The 20,226-nt window shown below is 44.7% G+C and overlaps 2 protein-coding genes across 2 annotated transcripts in view; one reads left to right on the top strand and one right to left on the bottom strand.

The window, feature by feature from the left end:
* The window catches only part of IGLON5 (IgLON family member 5), a 632,942-nt gene that overhangs the window by 485,481 nt on the left and 127,235 nt on the right, over positions 1-20,226 (top strand). The gene's annotated exons all lie outside the window — the stretch shown is intronic.
* Positions 11,640-13,073, bottom strand: LOC149432721 (uncharacterized). Its single transcript, XM_089664994.1, has 2 exons — positions 12,425-13,073; positions 11,640-11,902 (listed from the first exon to the last, which is right to left on the bottom strand). Exons 1-2 carry the CDS (start codon positions 13,071-13,073, stop codon positions 11,640-11,642), a joined length of 912 nt encoding a protein of 303 aa, XP_089521120.1.

Consider the following 20,226-nt stretch of genomic DNA (forward strand, 5'->3'; position numbering starts at 1 on the left):
ACTGACGCCCCCTCCACAGAACCCCCCACCCTAAGGTGCCACAGACCCCACCTACACTCCACCTCTGCCAACCAGATAACCCCACAATCAAATCCCAACCCCCTGGAGCTAACTTTAACCTTTTCCGCTCCCCTTCACCACTCTGGGCCTAGTCATGCATGCCCTGCGCTATTTTCATTCTTTCTTATCCACTACGGGCATTTCTTTCTAAGATACTGTAAGGAGTCTGACCTCACTACGAGGCACATGTAGCCACCTTCTTGTTCTCATTTGTCCATCCGGAATCTAACATGAACCAGACCATCTTTCTTCAATACTTCACCTTTCAATCCCTGCTAATATGACAGGCTATTCATTTTCCTGGAGGTTTGGTCTGTATATAAAATTTCTGATATTATTACATTTCGTATATGGAATTTATTGAAATCTTGTCAAACATACATATTATTGCCCTTAGCCTGTTCAATTCCTTTGAGGTTTCTTCTCATAAACATTGCTGGACATCTACCGAAGACATCGGAGGAACTGGCACAGAGAAGCATGTTTTTGCCAGAGAGGCTTATCTGGAAAAAAAAAAAGATATGTGTTTATAATAATCCATTTTTACAGACTACATTTTCCATTCCAAGATTCTGTAAGGTGTCTGACCTCTCATTACAAAGCACATGTAACCACCTTCTCGTTCCCACTTGTCCCGCAGGAACCTATAATGACTCAGACCCTCCTCCTTCAATACTTCACCTTCCAAACCCACCGCAAATGGACTAACTCAATTATTCCACTGCTGTGTGTCCGACAGATGTCAGACGAGAGGGAAGATGCCAAAGAATATACCCAGGGGAAGGCAGATCAGCTAGACAGCTCTGCAGGCAAACCCATTCAGTGCCAGAGGGTACGTCATGAAAAAGCAATAGAATGATTTACCCGAGAATTGGCTCCTTCCCCATACCTGGTGCCCAGATTAACCCTCATATCTCTCTCGAGAGCCCAGAAGTGCTTTAGGGAAGATTATAAATGCCTCCTTTCAAGAGAGACAAACAGATGAAAGTAAAATGAATAGAATACGCCTCATCATGTCATAGCGGCTCCTTTGTCAGCTGGCAGAGCAGAAGCACTTCAGCTGGTGAAGAAGAAAAAAACCCCGAAGTGAGAATAACAGGAAATGACACTCCTTTGTCATCAAAATCAATGTCACGGTGAAAAGAGGGACTCTGAAAGGAGTGACATTCGTACCCTTGATACGTGTGGCAGTACCAGCGATATCTTTGGGCAAAACATCGATCGGGTCTCCTCGCAGCGAAGACAGGCCTGTGAAGTGATGTCTTCCCCTCTAGCAGCTGAAGAATCCATTGAAATGAATACCGAAGCATCCCTATTAGAACCGCGGAGAGGCAGCCATTACTCCTAATACAAAACGACCATAACTTTATTACTTTTACGCACTGCTTGGAAGAGATATACGGTGCTCTTACAGGAGGAAGAAATTAATACATTGCCATAACAGCAGGAAATAGCTGTGAACCACACAGTAAAAACTGGTGATGGAGAGGAAACGGGGCGATGACTAGTTTATGGGGCCCAGTGAGAGAGAGGAAAAAGCAGCTAGATAGAAAAACATAGGTGAATCTCAAAGAAGACAAATGGCGGCTGATTGTGTGATTACATAATAGCTGTGCAGCAACCTATATAAAACCCTGAGAGGAGCAGAATTAATGATTAACTTAAATCCCCAAAGCTCAGCTATACAAGATAAATACACAGACTTTGCAAAGGGGCCATTGGTGGCCGTGCTTTTCAGCTGGTCTTTCAGCTTGTAAATTGTTTTTAGTGGATAGTGAAGAAAGTCATTTTGTTAATAGTGCCCTTACAATATACTTGAGATGTTCTGCAAACTATTCTCGTATCATGACGCATATACTATAGAAACAAAACGTGAGCAACTAACCATCACAACTTCATGTATGTTAAAATGTATGACTGGGAAGATTCTCATTTATCCATGTCTTGGTATATAATGTTGAAGATGTTCTGTAGCTTGCCCAAGAACTGAAGAAGGGGTTTGGACATACTATGAAACATCTTCAACATTACATACAGTGGGGCAAAAAAGTATTTAGTTAGCCACCAATTGTGCAAGTTCTCCCACTTAAAAAGATGAGAGAGGCCTGAAATTGGCGTCATAGGTAGACCTCAACTATGAGAGACAAAATGAGAAAAAAATCCAGACAATCACATTGGCTGATTTGGAAAGAATGTATTTGCAAATTATGGTGGAAATAAGTATTTGGTCAATATCAAAAGTTCATCTCAATACTTTGTTATATATCCTTTGTTGGCAATGACAGAGGTCAAATGTTTCCTGTAAGTCTTCACAAGGTTGGCACACACTGTTGCTGGTATGTTGGCCCATTCCTCCATGCAGATCTCCTCTAGAGCAGTGATGTTTTGGGGCTGTCGCTGGGCAACACGGACTTTCAACTCCCTCCAAAGGTTTTCTATGGGGTTGAGATCTGGAGACTGGCTAGGCCACTCCAGGACCTTGAAATGCTTCTTACGGAGCCACTCCTTTGTTGCCCGGGCGGTATGTTTGGGATCATTGTCTTGTTGGAAGACCCAGCCACGTTTCATCTTCAATGCCCTTGCTGATGGAAGGAGGTTTGCACTCAAAATCTCACGATACATGGCCCTCATCTTTTTAAGTGGGAGAACTTGCACAATTGGTGGCTGACTAAATAATTTTTTGCCCCACTGTATCAAATCCAGTTGAACATGACCAACTACTGCTAAAGATTCAAATGTATATGGACACCCCTTCAAATTATTGAGCTCAGGTGTTTCAAGTGAAGGGTACTCTTACTGCTACGACATACAAAGATATTTTAGACAATTGTCCTTCCAAACCTATGGAAACATTTTTGGTGAAGGCTCATTTTCTGTTCCAGCATGACTGTGCCTCTGTGTTCAAAGCCAGCTCCATAAAGGCATGGTTTGATGAAAAAGGTAAGGAGGAACTCAAATGGCCTGCACCGATTTATGACCTCAATCCTACCAAACACCTTTTGGATGAACAGGAATGCTGATTGCAAGCCAAGTCTTCTATCCAATGTCAGCAACTGACCTCAAAAATGCTGTTTTGGCTGAATGGGCACAAATTCCAAGGGAATGCAAAAATGTGGAAAGATTTTCCAGAAGACCAGAGGCCCATGGTTTTGGAATGGGATGTCCGGCAAGCTCATCTAGATGTGATGGTCAGATGTCATCATCTTGCTGATTGCAAGCCAAGTCTTCTATCCAATGTCAGCAACTGACCTCACAAATGCTGTTTTGGCTGAATGGGCACAAATTCCAAAGGAATGCAAAAATGTAGAAAGATTTTCCAGAAGACCGGAGGCCCATGGTTTTGGAATGGGATGTCCAGCAAGCTCATCTAGATGTGATGGTCAGATGTCATCAAAAAAATTTGGCTCTTGCAGGCAATATAATTTTGCATCTAGGTGGAGTTGAGGTATAATTTGAAAGAGGGTAAATGCGTTTAACTTTCTAGAGAGATGACGGGATCTCTTTACAAGAATATGTAACTGTCTGGTTTGAGAAGACTTCCCCTATGCATCTGCAAACTTAGATGGAGAGAAAACAGGGGGCGCACACACCTAGTGCATTATCCAAGGTTTATTGTAGGAGTGAAAGAATAATAAAAACATACTCACAGACGAGGCATCAACAGCAAGGCTCTTACTTTCCATTCATCATACATCAGCATCAGAGGTTGGTCATCAGCTCTGAGGAAAGGGATTCGTCCCCGAAACGCGTCAGCCATTTGACCGCACTGACAGTGAGAACACCTTGCCTGCCGTTGTGGCCATTGTCATTTTTCTATGCTTTTTAGATATATGCTTCGTCTGTGAGTATGTTTTTATTATTCTTTCACTCCTTACAATAAACCTTGGATAATGCACTAGGTGTGTGCGCCACCTGTTTTCTCTCTATCCAGTGGCTGATTTCTCCATCTGAGGAGGAGGGCTGCACCCCTGAAACATTTCCTTTGGTTGTCACTGTCCTGGTACCCTTGGCTTTCCTTTTGGCTGTGCATATCCTGAGGCGCTGGAGAGTACATACGATATCCGGATCAGCAAACTTAGGAAGGAGGTCTAAGGAAAAGAAGGACAAGGGAGGACATGGACTTGTAGTCATTCGAAAGAGTTCCTGTGAACAGGTTTTTGATTATCCCTGCAGCAAACAGTGTGGCTCCAGCAGCAGGGTTGAGTTTCCCAAGTATTTTCCTCCAGAGCAAGGGCTGATTACTGGAGTCATGCTCCCATTTAGAGTGTTTGACACCTTGTGTGGTTGCTGCCATGCATCATTGCCCCATGTCAAGGTAACGCTAAGATCCTTCCTTATTCATATAATCAAAAACGTAGATTACACCAAAAATATCTAAATGCGTTTTAATGTGCTTCATGTTCCTCATTATTCATTCATTAACTCCAGTGACTTAATCCTTTAGAAGTTGTAAAACCAGCCAGCTTAGATTTGGGATAAATAAAGCATTGACAGGCCAATTGGGAGATATCCTACTGCTAGAATGTTTGGGGTTTGCCATAGGGCTTTATTCCAGTGGTATGTGCATGGTACGGCTCCTTAGGAACCAATCCAGGAGGCATAAAATGTCCAAACCATCTCAACAGGCTCAACCCCTTACAAAGAAGCAGTGTCTTTACTTGACAGCAATTACTAACCAATTTTGAGCCTGCAGGCATGATGCATTAGCTGAAAAAACAGAAATTTAAACCCTCTATGTATAAATCTTAATATACGGCACATCCTGGCAGATCAATCCAGTATGCTAAATGTCGCTAATGGAATGCTTTTTATTTAGATAAAGTCTTTTTCCCAGCATGGGACCAGCACATAGGAAAACACTACAATAAATTGGGTTATTTCAAAGGCTTCAGTAATTTTAGTCCAGAAATCCATGAAAAATATATCACAGCCAGGTGACCTCATGGGGCCTTTTCTTCCCAATGTAAAACGGCAGATGTGGCAGCTTTCGCCTGTTAATTCATGTTGCTGTCAAAGAGAATATCTTCTTGTAAGGAAAAAGATTCATGGACACATTCTTCTACAACAGTGTCACGGAATATCACATTCTTTATGCATCAAAAGCCTTGTTTGGAAGATAGAAGAGACGAGCGCGTTCCATCCAAGGCCCAAGAACCTTTGTTTTGAGTTGATCTTGCGCACGCTGACACAAAGGCCTCTCCCGCTAAAGGCTCAGGCCGGTAACGCGGCATTGAAAATATAGAAATATGCCATCTTCTCCTTGGAATTACAATGTCTTCTCTGTTGTAGGGGAGCAGTGATGAGGAACTTGGCTTTACTTACAATCTCCCCTTCATCTTGGCAGCTGAGAAAGCGAATATGAGATGTCGAAGCGATAGCATGGTTTCATAGCAGTCATTCGGAGCCACGCAGGAATATATGTTTGTAAAAAGGGCTTTCTTTGAGACGCAAATGAACACACAAATATTCAGAGCTATTTACCTTCACTTACGCCCCAAGGCGCCTTTTGATGTTTCCTCCTTGCAGATCTCCGTGAAAATTTATGCATGTACAGCGAGGTTCCCCACTAGACACAACATTTTAATCTGCTCCACTTTGACACAATAATATGGATATTATCAGTATAGTGGATGCTGATCACTATGTATTTTTCACTAGGGTATAGATATATACAACTTTTATTAATAGACACGTCTACCGGGCTTGGGATTTGCATGACTTTTACATTCATTTTTTTGTGACCTGCCATTTTTTTGATGATTAACTCTGGTCTAAATGATTATTTGTACATAAAATACAGTTCAGGAGCTGTTAAATTCTCAAAGTACAACTATTCCCTAAACTGAAAAATCTTCCATGTATTCCTAATAAAGACAAAACATATAAGAGCAAAATTGTGCTTATCAGATCTTGTTTAATCTTTCAAAAAATACCTGTTGATCTCGATAGCCTTCCGGTCTTTCCCCAGGAGGGTGACAATGCTGCAGTGCATGTAATGATTTTACAGTGGTATAGTCACCCTCGGCAGCTGCAGAGAGCTGTGTCACTATGTATGGCAAGGAGAAGAAGGGTTCTAAGAGTTGTCACTGCTGATAACTTCCCCCTCTTTTCCAATCAGCACCAGTATGTGATAAGACAGCATTCTGTATCTAAATTGAGTGATGCACAGGGGCGGACTGACAACTCATGGGGCCCCCGGGCAATAGGGGATCATGGGTCCCCTGTGTCCTTGCCCAAACTGAAAAAAGCCTATGAAAAAAGTACCAGGGGCATCTCATGGGGCCCCCTACTGACCCCGGGCCCTCGGGCAGTGCCCGAGTTTCCAAATGGTCAGTCCGCCCCTGCTTAGACCTTCACTTTCCGCTAATAGAACTATATCCACATTAGAGGTGGATTCTAATAAGGGTGGTTGCCCAGGGGCCCAGACCTCAAGGGGGCTCATGTGGTGGTGATCACGGTTCTACAATCCTGTGTTGGTCATAGAAGGCCTATTACACCTTCATGACATCTTTTTTATTCTTCTCGGGAAAGGTTTCCTGTAAAGCCCAATTGATTTTCCATCTGGTGCAGTGGTCTCTATGCAGAGATCTGACACACCCAGGGGCAGACTGATAACTCATGGGGCCCCTGGGCAATAAGGGATCATGGGGCCCCTGTGTCCTCACCCACACCCAAACCACACCCAAAAAAGCCTATGAAATGTACAAGGAACATCTCATGGGGCCTCCTACTGACCCTGGGCCCTTGGGCAGTGCCCAAGTGCCAGATGGTCAGGGAGCATGGCACATGCACATCTATAGATTTGACTTGGCGGGGGGGGGGGGGGGTGAGAACCCTACAGAGAGACGACTGCTTCCACACAAAGAGCAAGAGCTTTTTACTGCAGCAACATATAAGAGCAAAATTGTGCTTATCAAATCTTGTTTCTTCTTTCAAAAAATACCTGTTGATCTCGACAGCCTTCTGGTCTTTCCCCAGGAGGGTGACAATGCTGCAGTGCATGTAATGATTTTACAGTGGTGTAGTCACCCTCGGCAGCTGCAGAGAGCTGTGTCACTATGTATGGCAAGGAGAAGAAGGGTTCTACGAGTTGTCACTGCTGATAACTTCCCCCTCTTTCCCAATCAGCACCAGTATATGATAAGACAGCATTCTGTATCTAAAGTGAGTGATGCACAGGGGCGGACTGACAACTCATGGGGCCCCCGGGCAATAGGGGATCATGGGACCCCTGTGTCCTTGCCCAAACTCAAAAAATCCAGGTACAAGGGGCATCTCATGGGGCCCCCTACTGACCCCATGCCCTCGGGCAGTGCCCGAGTTTCCAAATGGTCAGTCCGCCCCTGGTGATGCATAATGCTGTCTTTAAACCCACCTACTAGATGAAGACCTGAAGGGCTCCTATGATGATATCACAGGGGAAAGAAGAGGACCTTGCCACCTAGAAGAGGGTAGGTTAAACAAAAATCAGTCAAAAACTATCCCCCACAGCAATTTTTTTTTCACCACCAGATGTCCTCTCCTCAGTCTTCTGACTTGAACTACCGTATACCCATCATCACCCATCCTGGAAGACTGAGAACTCCACTGTGACTGTAGAGTGTCAGGGTCCCATCTCTTAGAGGACATCACCACAGCACCCCTTTTTCACACTGTACTGGTGCATCAGTATGGACTGCCCACTTTGAATAAGACGCAAAGAGGACCCCTCAGTGTCATTTGACCAGTCTAATGACCTCAGAGAAGGCAAGCTTTAAAATAAAAAAGAAAAACAATTCTCCCAGTGGGGGGCCCCAAAGAGGGTAGACTGTTGTGGAGTGGATCATGATGCCCAAAGCTGGGCTTTAATGCCCCGTAATACTACCATATACTACCTTTTTGTTTCTCTCCTACTGCTCCATTCAGCATCAGGAGTCCAATGACATAGTCAATAATTGCAAGTATGAATGAGCATGTGACTCACCCTATGTGACAGAACTGGTCCAAACAGTGCTATCACATGGGGAGTTAAAGCCCTCTGTAAGCTATGACTCCAGCAACGTGTAACTTTCCCAGAAATTTATTTTGCTCTTGGTGGCTAAACTGAACTAAAAGAAAGATAAGTATTAGTGATCCTGTCGCTGTTCCTTGCTTGGAGAAAATACAGGTTCAGAAGTAGGACAAGGATTATGCATAATTGGGTAGAAGCACTGAAATCTTCTCCGCAAGGGCAATCAATGCCAAAAACCATCATGCAGTTCATGGAGTTCCCTGGCATCATGGGATTCCACCAAAGAGGGCCCAAGCTCTACTTCTGTCTGTTCCTTGCTTGGAGAAAATACAGGTTCAGAAGTAGGACAAGGATTATGCAGAATTGGGTAGAAGCACTGAAATCTTCTCCGCAAGGGCAATCCATGCCAAAAACCATAATGCAGTTCATGGAGTTCCCTGGCATCATGGGATTCCACCACAGAGGGCCCAAGCTCTACTTCTGTCTGTTCCTTGCTTGGACAAAATACAGGTTTAGAAGTAGGACAAGGATTATGCATAATTGGGTAGAAGCACTGAAATTTTCTCCGCAAGGGCAATCCATGCCAAAAACCATAATGCAGTTCATAGAGTTCCCTGGCATCATGTGATTCTACCAAAGAGGGCCCAAGCTCTACTTCTGTCTGTTCCTTGCTTGGACAAAATACAGGTTCAGAAGTAGGACAAGGATTATGCATAATTGGGTAGAAGCACTGAAAACTTCTCAGCAAGAGCAATCCATGCCAAAAGCCATAATGCAGTTCATGGAGTTCCCTGGCATCATGTAATTCCACCAAAGAGGGCCCAAGCTCTACTTAAGTCTGTTCCTTGCTTGGACAAAATACAGGTTTAGAAGTAGGACAAGGATTATGCAGAATTGGGTAGAAGCACTGAAATCTTCTCCGCAAGGGCAATCCATGCCAAAAACCATCATGGAGTTCCCTGGCATCATGTGATTCCACCAAAGAGAGCCCAAGTTCTACTTGCTCCTTATTGTTGTTGGGCGATCTGCCTGTTTATGGCTACCCTAGGTAGGCATGTGATCTTACCAAATTACACGGTCTATTGATTTGTACAGCCTCTCCAGAAATTATTGCAGTACCTTCTTTCTTTATTTAAATAATGACATACACTCGCCGGCGTAGACCACAAGATCGATTCCCATCTGAGCATAGGCAGGTTACGACCTCTCCCATCACACCATTCACGGTTTTATTACTGAACAACAGTAGATGTCAGCAGAATAGCCGAGAACGGTGATTACAGTGCAATACTTAGCGCAACGCGAAACAGAATTCATTTGTATTGAAGATTCATTGTAGGTTTTCATACCTTCTACAGGATTGGTATTTATAGAAAAAATTATACTCTGCCAAGCTGTCAAAATCTAATAGGTTTTTCTCTCGCGCGTGTTGGGTACACTGTAATTTCACCGAGGAAGAATCTGAACACTGGTCTGTTCCAGCGAGTCTCCATTTCAGAAGTGGAGTTTGAAAACAAATTCATATCCATTGGATGAATGGATGAGCTACAGGCTTGAACTGGGGGTTGTGTAGTATACCACTGGGTGAAAAAAGGTAATTTATTAAAAACTAGAGGAAAGGAAATGAAAAAGTCAAATTGCCAACATTGTCTATAGCAGGGGTCTCCAAACTGCAGCCCATTAAACGGATGTGACCCTTTGCTTGCCGCTATCTGGCCCTTGCGGCACTATTCCTCTAACTGACACCAATGATGGGGTACTATTCCTCCCACTCACACCAGGGATGTGGAACTAATTCTCTCACTGACACCAGCAATGGGGAATTATTCCTCCCACTGGCACCAATGATGTAATTTTGTTTGCTCCAACTGACTACCAAGCCTATTGCATTGTTTATTCCCACAGATGCTGGGACATTTTCTACTCCCACTGGCTATAGTCTAGCCCAGGGGCGGACTGACCATTTGGAAACTCGGGCACTGCCTGAGGGCCCGGGGTCAGTAGGGGGCCCCATGAGATGCCCCTGGTACCTTTTTCATAGGCTTTTTTGAGTTTGGGCAAGGACACAGGGACCCCATGATCCCCTATTGCCCGGGGGCCCCATGAGTTGTCAGTCCGCCCCTGGTCTAGCCCCATAAAGTTTGAAGGGTAGTAAACTAGACCTTTGTTTTGAAAGTTTGGAGACTCCTGGTCTATAGGAATCAACCTCATTTAAAGGCCAATGTAACACACTATAATGTACAAAAGGTGGGAGCAGGGGTGGACTGACAACTCATGGGGTCCACGGGCAATAGGGGATCATGGGGCCCCTGTGTCCTTGCCCAAACTCAAAAAAGCCTATGAAAAAGGTACCAGGGGCATCTCATGGGGCCCCCTACTGACCCCGGGCCCTCGGGCAGTTTCCAAATGGTCAGTCCGCCCCTGGGTGGGAGGTACACTCTGGTTGGTGGAAGGACTGGATTCATTGTAGCTCTGTTTGATGATCAATCCATTGTTTGAATGTAGCAGCCATCCCTCCTGTGACCTGTTTACACCTGAAAAGAACCTCACTGGGAGCTCCACACAGTTTGTATTACAGGTTGGTTTCTCTGACCTGGACCTGGGACTCCAGTTTCAATATTTTTCCACTGGAAATTTCCAGTTCTGCTAACTACAACACCTCAAACTTATACTAGTATAAAGGGGCTTATTGACAAGGGAGGATTCGAACCAGCTCAGCAGTGATTGTGGTGGCAGCGTACCCGCTCATGGAAGCATACCTATTAGGCCTCCTCATTGCCATCACCTTGATCAAGTGTACAGCCAAATCCCTAATCCTAGGACACGGTAAAAGAGCAGAGCTTTCTAATCTGGAACAGTCTAACTTTGGTCCTAAACATGTTACATTTGCACTTGAAAGAGTTAGTGTTAGGATTACAGTTACAAGAAGGGTTAATGTTAGGGTTACATGGAGGTTAGTAGTAAAGGTTTGTTTTTGGGTCAGAGTTACAAGGAGGATTAGTGTTAGAGCTACAGGGAGGGTTAGTGTCAGGGTTATAGTTGATGTTAGGGTTAGTGTTAGGGCTCGTTCACACTAGGCTGTTTTGCCAACGCTTGCCAAACGCCCCTATAGCGTTTGGCAAGCGTTGGCCCGGTGTTTGCGGAGCGTTTTTAACGCTCGGCAAACGCTCCGCAAATGCCGCATGCGCGGTTTAGCGGCGGTTGCTAGGCGTTTGCCGAGCGTTAATAACGCCCCACAAACGCCTATACTGCATTTGAGTGGTGTTACCGCTTCGCAAACGCCCCGCAACCGCGTCGCAACCGCACCGCAAACGCCGGCCGGGCGTTTGCGGAGCGGCACCATAGACGAGAATAGGAGGCTTCAAAGCCTCCTGACTCGACCAGAGGCGTCCGTTTTGCCGCGACGCGACGCAAACGCTCCTGTTAGAACAGCACCATGTGCTGTAATGTGCAGAGTTGGCAGAGGCGTTTGGGAAGCGGTAAAAACGCTTCCCAAACGCCTCTCTGCCGCCTGCACACAAGGCTAGTGTGAACGTAGCCTTAGGGTTACAAGGAGAGCTAATATTAGGGTTAGAGTTACAGGAAGGGGTTATGTTGGGGTTAGAGTTACAGGGAAGGTTAGGGCTACAAGCAGGGTTAGTGTTAGTGCCGAAGTTAGAGTTACAAGGAGGGCTTGCGTTAGGGTTAGAGTTACAGGGAAGGCTAGGGTTAGGGTTAGGGGGAGGGTAAGATTTGTGGCTAGAGTTGCAGGTAAAGTCTGTGTCAGAGTTACAGGGAGGTTGGGTGTTAAGGTTATAGAGAAAGTTATGGTTAGCATTACAAGGAAGGTTGGTGCTAGGGTTAGAGTTACAGGAAAGGTAAGTGTTGGGATTAGATTGACAAGGAAGGTTGGTACCAGGGTTAGAGTTACAGGAAAGGTAAGTGTGCCTGGGGTTACAGGAAGGGTTGGTTTTAGGATTAGAGTTACAGGAAGGGTTAGTGTTAGGATTCGAGTTACAGGAAGGGTTAATGTTAAGAGTGTTAGGATTCGAGTTACAGGAAGGGTTAGTGTTAGGAGTGTTAGGATTCAAGTTACAGGAAGGGTTAGTGTTAGGAATGTTAGGATTCGAGTTACAGGAAGGGTTAATGTAAGGAATGTTAGGATTCGAGTTACAGGAAGGGTTAGTGTTAGGGTTACAGGGGGGACTAGTGTCAGAGTTAGAGCTTGGTAGGATTACTGTGAGGCTGGAGTGACAGGAAGGGTTGGTGTTAGGAGTGTTAGGATTCGAGTTACAGGAAGGGTTAGTGTTAGGGTTACAGGGGGGACTAGTGTCAGAGTTAGAGCTTGGTAGGATTACTGTGAGGCTGGAGTGACAGGAAGGGTTGGTGTTAGGATCAGAGTTACAGGAAGGGTTGGTGTTAGGATCAGAGTTACAGGAAGGGTTGGTGTTAGGATCAGAGTTACAGGAAGGGTTGGTGTTAGGATCAGAGTTACAGGAAGGGTTGGTGTTAGGATCAGAGTTACAGGAAGGGTTGGTGTTAGGATCAGAGTTACAGGAAGGGTTGGTGTTAGGATCAGAGTTACAGGAAGGGTTGGTGTTAGGATCAGAGTTACAGGAAGGGTTGGTGTTAGGATCAGAGTTACAGGAAGGGTTGGTGTTAGGATCAGAGTTACAAGAAGGGTTAGTGTTAGGATCAGAGTTACAGGAAGGGTTGGTGTTAGGATCAGAGTTACAGGAAGGGTTGGTGTTAGGATCAGAGTTACAGGAAGGGTTGGTGTTAGGATCAGAGTTACAGGAAGGGTTGGTGTTAGGATCAGAGTTACAGGAAGGGTTGGTGTTAGGATCAGAGTTACAGGAAGGGTTGGTGTTAGGATCAGAGTGACAGGAAGGGTTGGTGTTAGGATCAGAGTGACAGGAAGGGTTGGTGTTAGGATCAGAGTTACAGGAAGGGTTGGTGTTAGGATCAGAGTGACAGGAAGGGTTGGTGTTAGGATCAGAGTTACAAGAAGGGTTAGTGTTAGGGTTATAGGCAGGTTTTCCATTTTCTAACCCATACTTGAAAAGAAAAATCTACTTGCTATAGGTGTAATAAGTGGAAGCATGTGATGCTAAAAATAGATTTAATTCTGCTTTATCGCTTGCAGAGTAACAAAGATGTGAAGCCGTAATGAGCCAAGGATGGCTTTCCAGCAGTAAAAGAGAACAATCTAACAGAAATTGCGCAGGTGTGATTCACAGCGATAACCTGCATAGAAGTCCATGCAGACACTGCCCAGCTTGGCAATCACTGGCTGTCATCCCACCTAATGGCTAAGTGGTTTGTGATCTTGTCTTTCATCTCTGTCTGACGGGTTCAAATCCCATTCAAAACACTGTCTGCATGGAGTTTGTTTTGGTTTTCTGTCGCAATTCTAAAACATAATGTTTTTTGATAAATCCACCTATGGAGAATCCTGTTTTTTTTCTGACCACATCTGTCTGATCTTCCTCCCTACTAATCTCAGAGTTTTTTTTCTTTAACCACTTGACCTCCTGAGGATTTACCCCCCTTAATGACCAGGCCTCTTTTTGCTACTCGGCAAAACACTAATTCAACTGATAATTGCGCGGTCATGCAATGCTGCACCCAAACGAAATTTACGTCCTTTTTTTCACACAAATAGAGCTTTCTTTCGGTGGTATTTGATCACCTGTGCGTTTTTTATTTTTCACGCTATAAACAAAAAAAGGCCCAAAATTTTGAAGAAAAACGATATTTTTTACTTTCAGCTATAAAAAATTTATAGTAAACTCAAAGTTGGTTATAAATTTAGGCCAAATGTATTCTGCTCCATGTTTTTGGTAAAAAAAATCCCAATAAGTGTATATTGATTGCTTTGTGTGGAAGTTATAGCGTCTACAAACTATGATATAGATACTGCAATTTACGCCATTTTTCTGCTATACAGCGCTGCGCTAGTTTAACAGACAATTGCGCGGTCATGCAATACGGTACATAAATGAAATTTACATCCTTTTTTTCATCACAAATTGAGCTTTCTTTCGATGGTATTTGACCACCTGTGCGGTTTTTATTTTTTGCGCTATAAAAAAAAAGGCTGACAATTTTGAGGAAAAAAAACAATATTTTGGACATTTTGCTATAAAATATGTCCAGTAAAAAAAAATTTAAAAATCAAATTTAGTCATAAATTTCTGCCAAAATGCATTCTGCGACATGTTTTTGCTAAAAAAAAAAACCAATACGTGTAAATCAATTGGTTTACGTGAAAGTTGTAGCGTTTACAAATGGCGGGAAAGATACTGGGATTTTTAGTTTTTTTTTTATACTAATAATGGCTACGATCAGTGACTTATGGCGGGACTGCGGCGGACATTCTGACATTGGGGGGTACTGACTTGGGGTCACTGACATCCCCAGTGACACCAACACAGTGATCAGTGCAAAAAAAAAAACCCACTGACACTGTACTAATGGCACTGGGGAGGAAGGGGTTAAGTTTATTATTCAGGGAAAGGGTTAACTGTGTGAGGGGGAGTGTTTTACTGGGGGGGGGGTGTACTGCAGGGAACACCGCTGATCGGGAGAGAGAAACTCTTCTGTCCCAATCAGCTTGTCCTGGAGCTGTCAGGGAACTGACAGAAAGCACAGCTACTGCAGCTGTACTCTCTGTCAGCAATTGCCGCCGATCGCCGGGACATAGCCGGTAACGACCGGCTGTGACCCGGCGACTGACATCCGCGGCTGTAATCGGCAGGACAGGTAGGGCGGCGGTGCGCCTCGAGCGCCACCGCCTACCTGTTTTAAAAACACACGTTTTAAAACGTGCTTTTGCCCAGCCTTACTGCCCTGCCGCCATATTTCTACAGTGGCTGGGCGGCATGTGGTTAAAGACCTGAGTAGCTTTACTTGACTAGTGCACAAGAGATAGGCTAATCAAGACCCACTACACCACCATTTCACCCTTCCATACCAACCCCTTTATGAATTATATTAAAGAAAACCATAACACCAATTGGAGTAAAAATGGCCAACACGGCCTTTTATTAACACTTTAACTTCAAATACACAAAAAACATTCCTTAAAACAGAAACACAGTCAGAGTTGTTGGTCTTCGAAGGCACCAAAACCGAACCAAAATCCACCTGCGGAAACCATATTACACTAGGCCTCCAGCCGCAACGCACCGGCTCGGAGACAACCATACCATCCGCAATGCAGAACCACCACCTTCCAGTTAAAGCTCGGTTAACTGGAATGCACCCGGGCACACCATACCGCCGATGGGTCCCACACCATTATTTGTACTTTCCAAAATAAGTACTGCCTGCAAAGACTAACAACCACACACAAATCGGAATAACCCCCTCCCCCCCTGGGAGTGACACAATACCCCAAGAAAACAGGGAGGGTGAGAGGGAAGCTCTCTTCTCACATCCCAACCTTACAGACTGAGGACCTTCCCCAAACCCCCCACTCCAAGGTGTAGAAGACCTCACCTACACCCCCCAGCTACCAATCAGGTCCTATCCATCCCTTACAACCCCACCTCGTGCTATCTTAACCCTTTCCTGTCTTTCCTTAACTATTCTAGGCCTAGTCCTCAAACTTAACCTATCCGAAACCGAGCTCCTGGTCTTCCCCCCACCCCGTGCCCCCCCCCATCTTCTCCATCACTACTAACAACGCCACCATCTCTCCCAACCCACACGCCAAAGTCCTGGGTGTCACCCTGGACTCCCACCTCTCCTTCCTACCCCACATCCAACTGCTATCTATATCTTGCAGGCTCCACCTCCGCAACATCTCCAAGATACGCACATTCCTCACCCCAGACACCACCAAACAACTCGTACACTCCCTCATCATCTCACGCCTGGACTATTGCAACTCCCTTCTCACTGGCCTACCCAAACGATCGCTATCCCCACTCCAGTCGATCCTAAACTCAGCGGCCAGGCTCATCCACCTCACCAACCGCTCCACATCTGCCTCCCCCCTCTGCCAATCCCTTCATTGGCTCCCGATTGCCCAACGCATCAAATTCAAACTGCTAACTCTGACCTACAAAGCCATTCACAACGCCGCCCCAAACTACATAACTGACCTGATACCCAAATACTACCCTACCCGTGCCCTCCACTCCTCACAGAACCTCCTACTCTCTAGCTCCCTGGTCTCCTCCTCCCACGCTCGATTGCAGGACTTCTCCAGGACTTCCCCCATCCTCTGGAACTCCCTTCCCCAATCCATCAGACTGTCGCCTACCCTCCTCACCTTCAGGCGCACCCTGAAAACCCTCCTCTTCAGGGAAGCCTACTCCATCCTCACCTAACACCCGACCTCACCTAACAACTAACCTCCTCCACTCCTCCCGCCACTCCATCCCCCACAGCCATCTCCTCCTGTGCCACCTTCCCCTCCCTCCTAGATTGTAAGCTCGAAAGAACAGGGCACTTGAACCCCTCGTGTAGTGTATTGTTACTGTCTTGTCTCATGTTCTGTCCCCCTCGCTACTGTACAGCGCTGAGTATACCCATTGGTGCTATATAAATAATGTATAATAATAGTCATGTCTGCCCTGCGCTATTTCTTTTCATTTCTTTACGCTACGGGCATTTCTTTCCCAAGTCCATGGTCACCCTGAGTCTTTTACTGAAGAGGTGGGTCCTTTCTTCAATGCATTCATTGCTTTCTGCATGATGTGGGCACTTCCTATCGGTTGGAAAATAAAAATCTTCACCAGTGCTAGTGAAGATCCTTATTTTCCTGTGATTGCATGGTAGTGCCATCTACCAATTCTCTACAGCAGCCTATACTAACTGTCCGTAAGCATGTAAGCAGGGGCGGACTGACCATTCGAGCATTCGGGCACTGCCTGAGGTCATGAGATGCCCCTGGTACCTTTTTTATAGGTTTGTTTTGAGTGTGGGCAAGGACACAGGGGCCCCATGATCCCCTATTGCCCGGGGGCCCCATGAGTTGTCAGTCCGCCCCTGCATGTAAGGATTGCAACAGATAGAATAGAACTTCTTATTGGCTGTCCAGTGGTGAGGTGCTCCCAGCCTGCACACCGTGATGAAGTCACGAAACGGTGGCTGGTTGACGCAAGTACAGACTGCAAGCTCGATCCGCCATTCATCATTCCCGAAAGGAGCACTACCGATGAAAGTAGAATGAGACTTTAAAAAAAAAAGCACCAAAAGTTTTTGAATTGGGGGGGGGGGGGCTGGAGATGGGTTTTATAACTTTCCATTCTCCAAGACATGACACAATATCGAAACCAGTGAATCAGCATGAAAGTCAGGCAACTTTTGAAAGGAGGGGTCATCAAAAGCTGTTTACAACTGTTTCTTTAAATTGGTGGTACCTAGTGTGTCTAGTGATTATAGAAGGGACGTTGGACTATGAGCTCCTTTAAGGAAGAGATGTGAGTGGGTGCCTGCTGCCAGTGAAGTAGTGAGGCGGCCACCTTAGGTGGCACTTGGTGGGAAGGAGGGGGTGGCACTGAGGCTGGATTATACTCTGCCCCAAATGACATCATCGATCTTGTCTCTAAATATCACCCAAACCGTCCTCTCCGCTCCTCGCAAGACCTCCTACTCTCTAGCTCCCTTGTCTCCTCCTCCCATGCTTGTCTCTAGGACTTCTCCAGGGCTTCCCCCATCCTCTGGAACTCTCTACTCCAATTTATCAGACTATCGCCTACACTGCTGACTTTTAGGCGATCTCTGAAAACCTATCTCTTCAGGGAAGCCTATCCTGCCCTCAGCTAATACTGGAATCTTCTACTCTTCCAACCAGTCCATCCCCCACAGTTACTACCTTTTGTACCACCAGCCCCTCCCTCCTAGATTGTAAGCTCCAAGGAGCAAGACCCTCAAATCCCTCTTGTATTGAACTGTATTGTTACTTTATTGTCTCCCGTTATATTGTAAAGCGCTGAGCAAACTGTTGGCGCAATATAAATCCTGTATAATAATAATAATATATAAATCCTGTATAATAATAATAATGTATAAATCCTGTATAATAATAATATATAAATCCTGTATTATAATAATAATATATAAATCCTGTATTATAATAATAATAATAATAATATATAAATCCTGTATAATAATAATGATATATAAATCCTGTATAATAATAATAATAATAATGTATAAATCCTGTATAATAATAATAATAATATATAAATCCTGTATTATAATAATAATATATAAATCCTGTATAATAATAATATATAAATCCTGTATAATAATAATAATAATAATGTATAAATCCTGCATAATAATAATAATAATATATAAATCCTGTATTATAATAATAATAATAATAATAGTAATGTATAAATCCTGTATAATAATAATAATAATATATAAATCCTGTATAATAATAATAATAATAATAATATATAAATCCTATATTATAATAATAATAATAATAATAATAATAATAATGTATAAATCCTGTATAATAATAATAATAATAATAATATATAAATCCTGTATAATAATAATAATAATATATAAATCCTGTATAATAATAATATCCATTCTAGACACTTCATCCTTACTGCAGTTCAGTAACGTGCAGGGAAGCGTTATTGAACTGGTTGCTAGGACACTGGCAGCTGGGCTGTTGTAGTCAGGGGTGTATTTAGGTTTTGTGCTGCCCTAGGCAACAAAAAAATCAGCGCCCCCTGCAGAGAGAGCCTGACGTTGACCAAAAACACCCCTGCCTCCCACCCGAGAGAGCCTTCCACTACCACTGCCCCCCATACACCAGCCACCATCCCCCATGGTGAGAGAGAGACACTTACTTTAACAGCATCCCCGGGAACAAGAGTTGGACTGTGCATACACCGTCATGATACCTGCAGCCTCTCTCGGAACCCACCAGGTCCCCATGCCATGTGTGTCCCTTCTTCCATCCCTTCTTCCAAGGGGCAGTGCTGCCCCCCTGAGAAATGCCGCCCTAGGCAAATGCCTTGTTTGCCTTATTATTATTATTATTATACAGTATTTATATAGCGCCAAAGGGTATGCTCAGCGCTGTACAGTAGCGAGGGGGACATAACATGAGACAAGACAGTAACAATACACTACACGAGGGGTTCGAGGGCCCTGCTCTTTCGAGCTTACAATCTTTGCCTTGTGGTAAATACACCCCTGGTTGTAGTGCAGGTGTCTGCCCTGCGCTATTTCTTTTCATTTCTTTACAAGTCCATGGTCACCCTGAGTCTTTTACTGAAGAGGTGGGTCCTTTCTTCAATGCATTCATTGCTTTCTGCATGATGTGGGCACTTCCTATCGGTTGGAAAATAAAAATCTTCACCAGTGCTAGTGAAGATCCTTATTTTCCTGTGATTGCATGGTAGTGCCATCTACCAATTCTCTACAGCAGCCTATACTAACTGTCCGTAAGCATGTAAGCAGGGGCGGACTGACCATTCGAGCATTCGGGCACTGCCTGAGGTCATGAGATGCCCCTGGTACCTTTTTTATAGGTTTGTTTTGAGTGTGGGCAAGGACACAGGGGCCCCATGATCCCCTATTGCCCGGGGGCCCCATGAGTTGTCAGTCCGCCCCTGCATGTAAGGATTGCAACAGATAGAATAGAACTTCTTATTGGCTGTCCAGTGGTGAGGTGCTCCCAGCCTGCACACCGTGATGAAGTCACGAAACGGTGGCTGGTTGACGCAAGTACAGACTGCAAGCTCGATCCGCCATTCATCATTCCCGAAAGGAGCACTACCGATGAAAGTAGAATGAGACTTTAAAAAAAAAAGCACCAAAAGTTTTTGAATTGGGGGGGGGGGGGGGGCTGGAGATGGGTTTTATAACTTTCCATTCTCCAAGACATGACACAATATCGAAACCAGTGAATCAGCATGAAAGTCAGGCAACTTTTGAAAGGAGGGGCCATCAAAAGCTGTTTACAACTGTTTCTTTAAATTGGTGGTACCTAGTGTGTCTAGTGATTATAGAAGGGACGTTGGACTATGAGCTCCTTTAAGGAAGAGATGTGAGTTGGTGCCTGCTGCCAGTGAAGTAGTGAGGCGGCCACCTTAGGTGGCACTTGGTGGGAAGGAGGGGGTGGCACTGAGGCTGGATTATACTCTGCCCCAAATTGACATTACCGATCTTGTCTCTAAATATCACCCAAACCGTACTCTCTGTCCTCGCAA

This window comes from Staurois parvus, unplaced genomic scaffold, assembly GCF_062004578.1.
Source record: "Staurois parvus isolate SC_StPar_1 unplaced genomic scaffold, SC_StPar_1.0 ptg002113l, whole genome shotgun sequence".
NCBI classification, from domain to species: domain Eukaryota; kingdom Metazoa; phylum Chordata; class Amphibia; order Anura; family Ranidae; genus Staurois; species Staurois parvus.

Coding starts and splice junctions, on each gene's coding strand:
- LOC149432721 (XM_089664994.1), bottom strand. CDS start 13,073: ATGGAAAACCTGCCTATAACCCTAACACTAACCCTTCTTGTAACTCTG. Junction 11,903..12,424: donor AACCCTTCCTGTAACTCTGA/TCCTAACACCAA, acceptor CACTTACCTTTC/CTGTAACTCTAACCCTAGCA.